This window comes from Macaca fascicularis, chromosome 6 (assembly GCF_037993035.2).
Source record: "Macaca fascicularis isolate 582-1 chromosome 6, T2T-MFA8v1.1".
In the NCBI taxonomy this organism is placed as follows: domain Eukaryota; kingdom Metazoa; phylum Chordata; class Mammalia; order Primates; family Cercopithecidae; genus Macaca; species Macaca fascicularis.
In genome coordinates, this window is record NC_088380.1 from 175,257,389 (window position 1) to 175,271,970 (window position 14,582).

General features: G+C 40.5%; 1 protein-coding gene across 2 annotated transcripts in view; it reads left to right on the forward strand.

Annotated features, from left to right (window-relative positions):
* Nucleotides 1–14,582, forward strand: part of RARS1 (arginyl-tRNA synthetase 1) — a 34,790-nt gene that overhangs the window by 19,137 nt on the left and 1,071 nt on the right. For both annotated transcript variants that reach the window (XM_005558475.4, XM_045394496.2), the window contains 5 exons: nucleotides 688–866; nucleotides 1,741–1,850; nucleotides 6,267–6,372; nucleotides 13,139–13,311; nucleotides 14,199–14,446. In XM_005558475.4, coding sequence (XP_005558532.1) covers nucleotides 688–866; nucleotides 1,741–1,850; nucleotides 6,267–6,372; nucleotides 13,139–13,311; nucleotides 14,199–14,446 — 816 coding nt within the window. The remainder of the gene's footprint in view (nucleotides 1–687; nucleotides 867–1,740; nucleotides 1,851–6,266; nucleotides 6,373–13,138; nucleotides 13,312–14,198; nucleotides 14,447–14,582) is intronic.

The following is a 14,582-nucleotide window of genomic DNA, read 5'->3' on the forward strand; positions in this document are numbered from 1 at the left end:
ATAATTTTGTCTTTTTCATCGTGAGTGTATGAACATGGATTTAATTTTTCTTCCTACTTCTCATTCCAAATGCCAAGTCCTGCCATGTTTGTTTTGTGGACCTTGAAACAGTGTCAACTACTATTCAGCACATTGTTAGAGATCAGTATAAGAATTGCATCTTTCTCCAAGAGGAAGGTTATGGCTCCAGCTTGAAAGCAAAGCACAGAAGTTTTCGTGTTCTGGGCCTACCTAGCTGATGGGCTCCAACTAAAGAGTTTGGGAGGCCAGGCATGGTGGCTCACACCTGTAATCCCAGTACCTGGGGAGGCACAAGCAGGAGAATCACTTGAGCCCAGGAGTTTGAGACTGACCTGGGCAATGTAGCAAGACTGTTTGTCAAAAAAAAAAAAAAAAAAAAAAAAAGCATTTGGGAGCCAAGTTTAGTGTAAGTCTGGAAAACTGCCAGAACGTCTGACCTGTGCTCTGATGGCACCGTGAGTGTCCAGGCAGCCTTGATGGTGAACCTTTTCCAAGGCTTGTAATAGATCATGGTGAGGAAAAAATACGTGATTTCTTTAGCTCTCTAATAAATACATTTAAAATATTCTTAGAATAACTAAATATTTATATAGTAGAATGAGTAAGCCTTCATTTTCCTTCAGGGTTCTTTTAACTTTATTAATGAAGTTTTTTTTTGCCCCCTAGGATTTGTGCAGGTGGATGATGGCAGAAAGATTGTATTTGTCCCAGGGTGTTCCATACCATTAACCATAGTAAAATCAGATGGAGGTTATACCTATGATACATCTGACCTGGCTGCTATTAAACAAAGACTATCTGAGGAAAAAGCAGATATGATCATCTATGTGGTGGACAGTGGACAAGTGAGTTTGTAGATTTTGTAGATTTGTATGTATTTTACATTGTCTGATTGGAGGTAAGACAGTATGGTGAGGTTGGTGACATTTGACACTGGATGACTATAAATTTTCCCCAAAGACTAAGATTCAGGACATCAATATAGCATAGAAGAAAGAAAGGGTTTGGGCCGGGCGCAGTGGCTCAAGCCTGTAATCCCAGCACTTTGGGAGGCCGAGATGGGCAGATCACGAGGTCAGGAGATCGAGACCATCCTAGCTAACACGGTGAAACCCCGTCTCTACTTAAAAATACAAAAAGAAAAAACTAACCGGGAGAGGTGGCGGGCGCCTGTAGTCCCAGCTACTGGGGAGGCTGAGGCAGGAGAATGGCGTAAACCCAGGAGGCGGAGCTTGCAGTGAGCTGAGATCCAGCCACTGCACTCCTGCCTGGGCGACAGAGCAAGACTCTGTCTCAAAAAAAAAAAAAAAAAAAAGAAAGAAGGGGTTTGGACCCAGCCAAACTGGACACTTCCTAGTTTTCCAGCTTGCCACCACAAACTGGAGAAGGTTGTTACTCCTCTGAACCTCCAGCAATTATTCCTATCAGTAGGGTTGTTGTGAGACCTAAAATGTAATAGAAGTTTCTGCATGTGACCCTGTTCTTCATTTAGTTGCTTTTAAAAACGTTTGAACATAGTAGAAAATATAACAGTGTTGCTTTTAGTGTTTCTCATATATAGGGAATAAAAGAAGAGGTTTTGTAATAACACTTGTCTCACAAGATTTATGAGCAATTTGAATTTTACAGATCTATTCCTAAGCAAAAGCGCCTTAAGTCTTTTTTTTTTTTTTCTTAAAGAAGACTAGCAAGTAACTTTCCGTTTCTGTTGATTTGTAGTCTGTGCACTTCCAGACAATATTTGCTGCTGCTCAAATGATTGGTTGGTATGACCCTAAAGTAACTCGAGTCTTCCATGCTGGATTTGGTGTGGTGCTAGGGGAAGACAAGTAAGTCTGGAAAATCCGAAGATGGTAATGATATACTTGGTCCCCACATTTACTTGGAAGAGGCTACTTTTCATCTGATACCATATTACAAATAAGAAAGTCCACAGTTTTCTTTAGTCCACATAAGCTATAATGGTGTAAACCCAGCTGAGTGATTTTGTGTCTATATCATCACTGCCGGAGAATGTAGCCTTTTAGGTAGATAGTATGTACAAAGTTTAGTGAAAACCAGACTGTAGACCTAATAGATTATATATAAGGGGTTTCCTCTCCCGCAAATCTAAATTATAAAATCTATTACTGTACCTGCTCAGATTTCAGACACTAATAATATAGCTTATGCATTTAATAAATGTTTTTGTTTTTTCCTTCAAAGTTGAACATAGGCAAAAGGTATAAGTTATTGAGATTCCAATTAAGTTTTAAGATTCACTGGTTTTGTTTTTATGTTCTTTCCAAAAATATTGTTTATTGAGAACTATAAATATACTTTCAGCTTTTCTATTTTCTAATTTTTTAATATTCTCAATATTTGTAAAATAAAAAGGTAAATACAACTGTGTTTCGATGCAGTAGTCCTCAATTCAAAGGCATAGCATTTTTCATATTTTAACCTCTGGTATTCACTGGTGTCTTAGGATCACTTACCAAAAATCTGTGGCATCTTCGATTTGGTAACAAAGCCTAAATATTTCCATCCTACAAAGGTGGTAATGCTTCTAAAAACCACGTGAAGTAGCTCAAGATGTTTGGCCAGCCAATGTACAAAAGCCCTAATTGAACATGTAAAAGATTAGATGTGTTAAGGTATTATCTTAGATACAGATTATGTGGAGCTCAAAGACCTTGTTGGAAACAACATTTTCTAATTGTGTTACTTCTCCGCGGATCTGCACTTTTTTGAAATCAAAAGACACTAAGGGCCGGGCACAGTGGCTCTCATGCCTGTAATTCCAGCACTTTAGGAGGCCAATGCTGGAGGATTGCGTGAACCTAGGAGTTGAAGACCAACCTGGGCAACATGGTGAAACCCCATATCTGCCAAAAAAAAAAAAGAAAGGAAACTTAGCTGGGCATAGTGGCATGCACCTGTAATCCCAGCTGAGGATTACTTGAGCGTCAGACATGGAAGTTACAGTGAGGCGAGATCACATCATTGGGCTCCAGCCTGGGTGACAGAGTGAGACTCTGTCTCAAAAACAAAAAGAACAACAAAGAAGACACTAAGTCCTTATTATAGTGTTTATGGACATAAAGTTTTTTAAAACAAACCAGTAAGTTGAACATTACTTAACAGTATCTTAGTTTCTTAACGGTTGGTTTTTTGGACATGTAGATGATATTCCGACACTTGCTTAAAATTACTCACTAGTGCTCATATGGCATTTAATTCATTTGTCATATAGTGGCTACAGGATTCTTGATAATTTTTAAAATTTTTCTGCACTCAGCATCATGTAATTACAGCATCCTATCCCCTTTTTTTTTTTTTTTTTTTAATTTTGGGCCAGGCGCAGTGGCTCACACCTGTAGTCCCAGCACTTTGGGAGGCCGAGGTGGGTGGATCATGAGGTCAGGAGTTGAGACCAGCCTGGCCAACATAGTGAAACCCCGTCTCTACTAAAAATACAAAAATTAGCTAGGCATGGTGGCAAGCGCCTGTAGTCCCAGCTACTCTGGAGGCTGAGGTAGGAGAATGCTTTGAACCTGGGAGGCGGAGGTTGCAGTAAGCCAAGATTACACCATTGCGCTCCAGCCTGGGTGACAGGGTGAGACTCCATCTCAAAAGAAACAAATTTGTTTGTTTTGTTTGGTTTTGAGATAGGGTCTCACTTTGTCACCTAGGCTGGAGTGCAGTGGCATGATCACAGCTCACTGCAGCCTCAACTTTCCAGGTTTACATGATCCTCCTGCCTCAGCCTTCCGAGTAGCTGAGACTATAGGTGCGCACCACTACACTTGGCAAATTTTTTCCATTTTTTGTAGAGACAGGGTCTCACTATGTTGCCCAGTCTGGTCTCACTGGGCTCAAGTAACCTCCTATCTTGATCTCCCAAAGTGCTGGGATTACAGACATGAACCACCACGTCCAGCCCATTTTTCTTTTAAGGGTAATTTAAATGATAGTTCACCAGTGGCAACTTCCCATATTTTAAATATTTATCTCAAAATGCTCATAGAGGGCCTGGTGTGGTGGCTCACGCCCGTAATCCCAGCACTTTGGTGGGCCAAGGCAGGCAGACCACAAGGTCAGGAGATCGAGACCATCCTGGCTAACATGGTGAAACCTCGTCTCACAAAAAATACAGAAAATTAGCTGGGCATGGTGGCGGGCGCCTGTAGTCCCAGCTACTCGGGAGGCTGAGGCAGGAGAATGGTGTGAACCCGGGAGGCGGAGCTTGCAGTGAGCTGAGATTGTGCCACTGCACTCCAGCCTGAGAGACAGAGTGAGACTCTGCCTCAAAAAAAAAAAAAAAAAAATGCTTACAGAGGGGGATGGGACTTAAAAAAAGGTTTATTAGTTTTTTTAATGCTTACAGATTCTGCTATTTTTAAATGACATTTTCTGTTTTAATTTTTTGAGTGATAAAAAAATTTTATTTCAACATCTTCCTGTTATTCCTTGTATATCTGTTTATTGAGTATGTGCTGTGCATGGTGTTGGTTGGATGCTGCACAATGTGTACACACAGATACACAGAACATGACCTCCTCTCTGAAGGAGGCTATCATCTAGAGCAGAACAGTTTCCTGTGGAGCTTGTGAAAATACACATGCAAGGCCTGCTGTGGGAGTTGCTGACTTATTAGGTCTAAAGTGGGTATTAGTCATCTGTGTTTTTTTTTAAAGCTCTCTTGGTATTCAGATATGCATCCCTCATTGTAGAGCCACTAGTCAGAACAGACCAACACAAAAACAAAAATTCAAGGCAGGCACAGGTAGGGAGTAACTGAAAGGAACAGTAATTGCAAAGTTGAAACATTAAGGAAGGTTTTCTTTAGCATTTTGAACTGGTCTTCATGATGAGTTTCATTTTATCAGAAATTTGAAAGTTGGACACTTGAGTGTATGGCATAAAGCTATGGAAATATATAATGCATTTGTGGGATAATAAAGGAGTTTTAATTCTGTATAAGCAGAATTTTACAGGGCAAGTAGATTCTTGCTTAGGCAAGCTCTGGAAATAAAACTTTAACAGAAAGTAGCACATTCATTTTGGTACTCTTTGTGTTAGAAAAGCATGCTTCATTGTTAATTTTTGAGGGATTTTTTAACCCCCCTCCCCCCCAAAAAAGGAAAATGATATTATATCCTTGGTGTTATGTAAACTTTTTTGTTTAATAGGTATAATTCAATTTTCTCAAAATGCTTTTTTAACAGCAGCTGCCCAGGGCAGTGCTTATTAGTCCTTTTGCCGTATCCATAGTGATTCTGATTGCAGTAGATCTGAACAGGACCCTAACATCCTGGGGTTTTTTCTCTTTTTTCTTTTCTTTTCTTTTTTTTTTTAAAGCAACTGGGCCAGGTGCAGTGTCTCCAGCCTGTAATCCCAACACTTTGAGAGGCTGAGGTGGGAGGATCACTTGAGACCAGGAGTTTGATAGGAGCCTGGGCAGCATAGCGAGAAGATACCATCTCTACAAAAAATAAAAATTAAAAAATTAACCTGGTGTGGTGACTCGCACCTATAGAATTAGCTACTTGGCAGGGTAAGGTAGAAGAATTACTTAATCCTAGGAGTTCAAGGTTACAGTGAGCTGTGGTCATATTACTTCACTCCAGCCTGGGTGACAGAGCAAGACCCTGTCTCTAAAAATAAATGAGTGAATGAAGCAAGCAAACAACTGGCTGCTCAAACATCTTTTTTAAACCTTGCCAGGCGATTCTGGTATGAATCAAGGCTTGGTTACCACTGAACAAGAGGAATTAGTATACAGAGAAATTCAAGTGAGATTTCATCAAAGAATTTCCTGACTTTCCCAGCAATTCTAGAAACATATATTTTGATTAGTAATTTTTCTAAAAAGGTGAAACATCTAAGCCAAACTTTGTATTCCAAGAAAGTGAACAAATGAACAAATACCTTCTTTCTCTGTTAGGAAATTTATTGAAGGTAAATATGTAGAGAGAGCTGTTGAGGGCTAGAGCATTGGATGCTTTGCGTTGAGGGCTAGAGATGAAAAGCACTTGAAAGCACAGTGTTTCATTTAGTACTCTCCTTGCTTGATGACTGGCATAAGGCATTGTTAACATTGGCATCAAACCTCTCTTAATAGTGCTCAGGGGCAACATATACCTTAGAGATTTGAAACATATGTTGAAGTTTGTGGTCAGGTCTCTCAAACCTTCATTTTCAAAGATTTCTAAGTTGAAAAGTCTGTTTCAAAATCTGATTGAGGGTTTTACATTTTTTAGGAAAAAGTTTAAAACACGTGCGGGTGAAACAGTGCGCCTCATGGACCTTATGGGAGAAGGACTAAAACGATCCATGGACAAGTTGAAGGAAAAAGAAAGAGACAAGGTAATCCCAAGCCTTATTGGCATAATGTGTATCAAGCATTGTGATTTTTCATTTTTGTTTTTGTTGAGAGAACTGAGGAGAATTATAAGGAGTCAGTCCCACCTAGGACAAGGCTTATATTGCTCTGACTTTATTGCACAGTAAGTTTATCTTGTGAATTGCTGAGCATTTATTTAGAAAATATAGTTCTTGGCAATTAAAAAAGACCTTGACGTTTTCCTCCTTTGTTAATGTAGCTTAGTATCTGTGCTGCTTAACAGCAGTTCCCAGTGATGGGAGAATATTGCAGACTGAATGGGTTTGATTCTTCGGCTCACATCAGAGTCTACATGTGCCGTGCTCCTTCTTTGGAGCATTTGTCGAGTGGTCATAGCAGTCAGTTCTTGTCACCCAAGGCCATTGATGAACCTTCAGAGCAGGCAACATGATGGCCTTTCATAGCTCCGTTAGAAAAGACTGTGGTTCAGTTTGTGTGGAATTTGGAGGAATGAAAAAGAAGAGTCAACAAGAACTTTTTTTTTTTTTTTTTAAGTTTAGAACAGTAGAGAGGTCACGCATACCTGAGACTGGGTAATTTATAAAAGAGATTTAATTGGCTCTTGGTTCTTCTGGCTGTAGGAGCATGGCACCAACATCAGTTTGCTTCTGGGGAGGCCTCAGGGAACTTTTATTCATGGGGGAAGGTAAAAGGAAAGCAGGCACTTCACATGGCTAAAGCAGGAGCAAGAGAGAGAGGGTAGGGGGAGGAGGTACCACACACTTAAATGACCAGATCTCACAAGAACTCTATCACCAAGACAGCACCAAGCCATAAGGAATCTGCCCCCATGGTCCAGCTAAATCACTGGTCTAGGCATATCTGGCACAGTCAGATGAAAAGTGGAAAGTTAGGCCGGCGCAGTGGCTCACACCTGTAATCCCAGCACTTTGGGAAGCTGAGGCGGGTGGATCACGAGATCAGGAGTTCAAGACCAGCCTGGCCAAGATGCTGAAACCCCGTGTCTACTAAATATACGAAAATCAGCTGGGTGTGGTGGCACGTGCCTGTAATCCTAGCTACTTTGGAGGCTGAGGCAGGAGAATCGCTTAAACCTTAAAGAGGTTGCAGTGAGCCAAGATCAAGCCACTGCACTCCAGCCTGGGCGACAGAGCAAGACTTTGTCTCAAAAAGAAAAGTGGGAAATTTAGTCATCTAGCTGTTTGTTAGTCTGCCTGATGACAAAAATTGCTTTGACTCTTTTTAACCACCCCAGCTAGTATTTTTTTAAGTTAATTTTAAATGTGCATGGTAAAATGCACAGCTTAATAAATTTTTACATATATATGCCTTAGAACACAAGATATATTTCCATCACCCCAGAAATTTTCCTATCACCATAAATCACTTTTGCTTATTCTGGAATTTCATATAAATGAAATCACATAGTATGTGCCCTTTTCCATGTGCATCAGTAGTTCGTATGTTTTCGGTTTTGTTTTGTTTTTGAGACAGAGTCTCACTCTGTCACTCAGGCTGGAGTGCAGTGGCAAGATCATGACTCACCGCACCTTGACCTCCTGGGCTCAAGTGATCCTTCTATCTCAGCCTCCCAGGTAGCTAGGACTATAGGCACCCACTGCCATACCTGGCTAATTTTTGTATTTTTTGTAGAGATGGGGTTTTGCCATGTTGCCGAGGCTGGAACTCCTGGGCTCAAGCAATCCACCCACCTTGCCCTCCCAAAGTGCTAAGATTACAGGCATAAGCCACCACACCCAGCTGTAGTTCATTTGTTTTTATTGCTGCATGATATTCTGATATATGAAGGTGCCACATTTTGTTTATCCATTCTCCTATTGATGGACATTAGGATTATTTCCAGTTGTTGGCTGTTCTGAATACAAAGGTATTGTGAACATTGTTGTTCAAGCTCTTTTAGAGGTACATGTGCTTTTTCTTTTGGATATATATCTAGGAATGGCATTGCTGGGTTGTAGGGTTGTCTTATGCTTAACTTTATTAAAAATTGCCAAGGAGGGCCAGGTGTGGTGGCTCACGCCTGTAATCCCAGCACTTTGGGAGGCCGAGGCGGGTGGATCACGAGGTCAGGAGATCGAGACCATCCTGGTGAACATGGTGAAACCCCGTCTCTACTAAAAATACAAAAAAATTAGCCGGGCATGGTGGCAGGTACCTGTAGCCCCAGCTACTGGGGAGGCTGAGGCAGGAGAATGGCGTCGACCCGGGAGGCGGAGCTTGCAGTGAGCTGAGATCGCGCCACTGCACTCCAGCCTGGGTGACAGAGCGAGACTCTGTCTCAAAAAAAAAAAAAAAAAAATTGCCAAGGAGAAAGTGGTGACTGTTGTATACTCCCACTACTAACATATGAGAGTTTCATTGCACCATATGTTTACCAACATTGATGTATTAGTCAGGGTTCTCTAGAGGGACAGAATAGGATAGATATATATAAAGGGACGTTTATTAAGTATTACACAATAACAAGGTCCCACAATAGGCTCTCTGCAAGCTGAAGATCAAGGAGAGCCAGTCTGAGTCCCAAAACTGAAGAACTTGGAGTCAGATGTTTGAATATTTGAGGGCAGGAAGCATCCAGCACAGGAAAAAGATGTAGGCTGAGAAGCTAGGCTAGTCTCTTCTTTTCACGTTTTTCTCCCTGCTTTATATTCACTGGCAGCTGATTAGATGGTGCCCACCCAATTAAGGTTGGGTCTGCCTTTCCCAGCCCATGGACTGAAATGTTAATCTCCTTGGCAGCACTCTCACAGACACACCTAGGATCAATACTTTGTACCCTTCAGTCCAATCAAGTTGACATATTAACCATCACAATTGGTTTAGTCAGTGTTTTTTATTTTAGCTTTTCTGGTGAGTGCATAGTGACTTATTGTGGTTAAAATTTTCATTCCTCTGATGAATAATGATATTGACGATACTGACTACCTTTCCTCCCTCCCTCCCTTCCTTCCTTCTTTGTTCTTTTCTTTTCTTTTCTTTTCTCTCTTCTTTTTTCTTTTCTTTCTTTTCTTTCTAAAGTCTCACTCAGTCACCCAGGCTGGAGTGCAGTGGCATGATCTTGGCTCCCTGCAACCTCCATCTCCCGGGTTCAAGCAATTCTCCTGCGTCAGCCTCCCGAGTAGCTGGGACTACAGGCACATGCCAACACACCAAGCTAATTTTTGTATCGTTTGTAGAGATGAGGTTTCGCCATGTTGGCCAGGCGAGTCTCAAACCCCTGGACTCAGCAATCTGCCTGCCTCAGGCTCTCAAAGTGCTGGGATTATAGGCATGAGCCACCGTGCCCAGCCTGACTGCCTTTTCTTAGGCTTATTGGTCATCTAGATAATCTTCTCTTGTGAAGAGTCTTAACTCTTTTGCCCATTTATCATTATTATTATTATTTTGCATTAGACAATCAGTACTTACATTTATCTATATATTTTTGCCCTTTCCTGCAGTTTTTTTGCTTACACCTGGGGTGGTTTTTCCACAATCTGAAGGTCTTTATTCTTTTACCACAAGTCTGCTGGGGCGACAGATTCTTTCAGAATTTTTGTTTGTCCAAAAATGTCTTTATGTTGCCTTCAGTTTTGAACAATGTTTTTATTGGGTATAGAATTCTAGTTTGGCAGCTGTTTTCTTTCAGCAATTTTAGAGATGATATTCCACAGAACTGGAGAGGACCAGTAGGGCGGGGGGAAGGAAATAAATAAAAATGATATTCCATTGTCTTCCAGCTACCATAGTTTCCTTCGAAAATCAGTTGTAAGTTTCATTGTTTCTCCTTTGAAAGTATGCATCTTGCCGGGCGCGGTGGCTCACACCTGTAATCCCAGCACTTTGGGAGGCCGAGGCGGGCGGATCACGAGGTCAGGAGATCAAGACCATCCTGGCTAACACGGTGAAACCCCGTCTCTACTAAAAATGCAAAAAATTAGCCGGGCGAGGCGGCGGGCGCCTGTAGTCCCAGCTACTCGGGAGGCTGAGGCAGGAGAATGGCGTGAACCCAGGAGGCGGAGCTTGCAGTGAGCCGAGATCACGCCATTGCACTCCAGCCTGGGCGACTAAGCGAGACTCTGTCTCAAAAAAAAAAAAAAAAAAAAAAAGAAAGTATGCATCTTTTTCTCAGACTTTTTTTAGTGTTTTTCTTAAGCTTTATTTTTAGTATTTTGACTAAGAAATGCCTAAGTGTGGTTTAGGGAGTCATTTTTCTTTTTACCCTCTGGAGGGCTGCCGAACTTCCTAAATCTGTGAGTTGAGTTCTTTCATCAGGTTAGGAAAATTCTTGGCCATGTCTCTTCAAATATTACTACTTTTCGTCATTCTGTTATTTTTGGTACTCTAAGTACATATGTTAGAACTTTGTATCTCATGTGTTTCTTATGCTCTAATTCATTTTTTTCTCTTTGCTATATTTTGGATATTTTCTGCTTCAGATATTATATTTTGGTATTCTATGTTTAAGGTATTTTTTGAAACTTTTCATCTTTTCTTCCAGTTTTCTTATTCTTTTCCTTTTAATTTTTTGAACATGTTAATCATACTTTTCTTTAAACATTTTAAAACAGTTTAGACATAAAAAGCTTGCGAGATAGTATGAAGAATTTTATATATTTCATTTAGTATCCCCAGATACTAATATCTTTCATAGCTATATAGTATGATTATCAAAATCAGGAAATTAACATTGATATAATACCATTAACTAATCTGCAGTCCTTATTCTGGTTTCACAGTTGGTCTCACTCATGTCCTTTTTCTAGCCTAAGATCCAGTCCAGGATAACATGTTACATTTAGTTATCATGTCTCCTTTATCTTTAATCTGGGCAGTTAGTTCCTTGGTCTGTCTTTGACTTTCATGACCTCGACACTTCTGAAGTCTGCTGGTCAGTTAGTTTTTTTGGAATATCACTTAGTTGGATTTGTCTGATATTGGCTCCTGTTCTGTTAAATTCTGTTTCCAGGTTATACAGTCTTATAAGTCTTATAAGTCGTACTCTGTTTCCAGGTTATACTGTCTTATAAGAATAGATGTAGAGTTCTTATCAGTTCATCATGTCAGGAGGCACAATATCGATAAGCTTCATGATTAATAATAATAATTTTGATCTCTTTGGTAAGGTGATAGTGTCAGTTTTCTCCCCTGTAAAGTTAGTATTTTCCCCCTTTGTCATTAATAATTATTTTTTAAGTAGCTTCATCTTAAACAATTCCAGACTTTAAAGTTGCTGTTATCTTTTTTCTTTTGTTTCTGTTTTCTTGATTCTCTCCTAGCCCTTTCTTTGTAGTCCCCCTCCTTAGTATTTAGTTATTTCATCTTGCTCTTGAGACCCCCAAGAGATAGGGGTCTCACTATGTTGTCCAGGCTGGTCTCAAACTCCTGGCCTCAAGTGATCCTTCCGCCTCAGCCTCCCAAGTAGCTGCATTACAGGCATGAGCAATTATACCTGGCTTATCTTGCTTTTTTAGAAAGCTTTGTTATTGGGTGCTGAGCATTATGAAGATAAAATTATAAAGATTCTGGCTGAGGTTATTTCCCTCCAAGACCATTAAGTTTCCTTCTAGCCGACAGACAGCATACCAGCTGATTATCTTGACCCTGTTTGTATTGGCCTTATGCTTCTTTAGGGCTGAACTATTTAAATTTTACCTTCATGACTTGGGTGAGGTCCTTACTCTTGAAATACGACCCTCTGGCCATATTTCAATGGCGTGTATGCTAATGCCCTTCCACTTTGCCACTACAGAACTGCCTAGTGTCACACAGTTGCTAAAATCACTGCTCAGCTCTTTAATTACCACTTGCTCTTTCGTGATAGATTTTTTGGAGTCTTGCCTTGTGCATGTCAGCCGTATGACATTTGAAAGAAATTTGTTCACAGAGTCTTTGACTCCTCTGTGGCTCCTTCTTTTTGGGGATTGTGTCCTTGCTTCTTTCGCAGCCCCATACTCTTAAACTCTTGTCTTCTCACCTTAGTAAGACCACTTCTTTCTGCTTGGATTCTGTCCCCCTTGTCCATTATGTAGTGATTTGAAAAATGCCCTTACGGAAAAAGCCAAGTGAGTATGGACTCATTCCCTATGTTTCGTTCTTCCAGGAACTGTGTTTTGTTCTTCCAAGAACTTCAACTTTGCTTGTGTTGATGCTCTCTAGTGACTTCAAACAGTTGTTTCATATGCTCAACCCAGTTTTAAAGAGATGCTTTGGGTGGAATGGTTAGTCTGCTGCAAGGTACTCTGTCATGGGCAGAAGCAAAAATCCTTAATTACTTACTTGTGGCCTAATAATGCTTCAGAATACTTGAGCAAATATTAGCAAAACAGTGAATGGGTTCTTTTATCTACTCTTAATACACCCTTGATTTCAATTAATTATTTAACCCTTTTTGTTTGTATTTTTCTGTTACTCTGTTTCCTATAACCTCACAATGTTCATAGTATGAAGTGGATATAAACTAATAATTGATGCTTCTGGTTTCGTATCTACTGAATACATTGGAAAAAGGTATTCATGCTGACATTTTATATTTTACAAATTCAGTTTCTCATAGAAACATTCTTCATTGTGCATAACGCGTTTTATATTTTCATTATTTTCTTTGTACATTGGCCCATGTCCTTCTGCCTCAGTGTTAGTGTTTATTAAAGTTCATTGGTAAAAGAATACCATTAGATGTTCCCTACCCTAGTCTTATGCCTATGAGACACCAGGGCAAAAGCAGCAGTCAGTAAGCTATGAAATACTGTTTTGTTTTCCCCAAAGGTCTTAACTGCAGAGGAATTAAATGCTGCTCAGACATCCATTGCCTATGGCTGTATCAAATATGCTGACCTTTCTCATAACCGGTTGAATGACTACATCTTCTCCTTTGACAAAATGCTAGATGACAGAGGAAATACAGCGGCTTACTTGTTGTATGCCTTCACTAGAATCAGGTAATTGTGGGTAGGCATTGTTGTATTTTGAATCAAATGAAAACATATTTAGTTACTCAAAAATATATTTTTTTTCTGAAATGAGACAGGGTCTTGGGCACAAATGATCCTCCCACCTCAGCCTCCTGAGCTGGGATTACTGACATACTGCCATTACACCTGACTTCTAAAGTGTGGTTTGTTTGTTTGCTTGTTTGTTTGTTTGTTTTTGAGACGGAGTCTCACTCTGTTGCCCAAGCTGGAGTGCAATGGCGCCATCTCGGCTCACTGCAACCTCCAACTCCCAGGTTCAAGTGATTCTCCTGCCTCAGCCTCCCCAGTAGAAGGTATTACAGGCACTCACCACCATGCCCAGCTAAATTTTGTAAAGACAGGGTTTCACCATGTTGGCCAGGCAGGTCTGGAACTCCGAACCTCAAGTAATTCACCCGCCTCGGCCTCCCAAAGTGCTGGGATTATGGGCATGAGCCATTGCGCTCAACCTGAAGTGTTTTTTTCGGGTTTATTTTTCTACCTACAAGCATCTTTGGAAATATGTCCTCTTTTAGTATTGCACGTTATCCCAGAATCCCTAAACCTGGCCCTAACTGTACTTGCCGATACTCCCCTAGATGCTCTATGTTTAAATACCTAGGACGTGTCAGCTCATCCCCTAAAAGAATTACATTTCCATTTTTAGTATTATGAAATACTTTAGATCAGGTTATTAGTTTTGCCTAATAGTATGCCATATAATAAAATACTTCATTTTATAGGAACCTCTTTTCAGTTGGTGATAATTTCTGATTTACGTGAATCACTTCTTAGTACATATTTTCGAGTGGGGAATGAGTGTGCCTAACAAAAGGGAACGGTGGTGGTTGCCTGATGATTTTTTTTTTTTTAAGGTCTATTGCACGTCTGGCCAATATTGATGAAGAAATGCTCCAAAAAGCTGCTCGAGAAACCAAGATTCTTTTGGATCATGAGAAGGAATGGAAACTAGGCCGGTGCATTTTACGGTTCCCTGAGATTCTGCAAAAGATTTTGGATGACTTATTTCTCCACACTCTCTGTGATTATATATATGAGCTGGCAACTACTTTCACAGAGTTCTATGATAGCTGCTACTGTGTGGAGAAAGATAGACAGACTGGTGAGTGTCTTTTTTTTTTTTGTGAGAGACACGGATCTACCTCTGTCCCTTGGGCTGGAGTACAGTGGTGAAATAGCTCACTGAAGCCCCAAACTTCTCGCCTCAGGTGATTCTCCCACTTGAACCTCCCGAATGG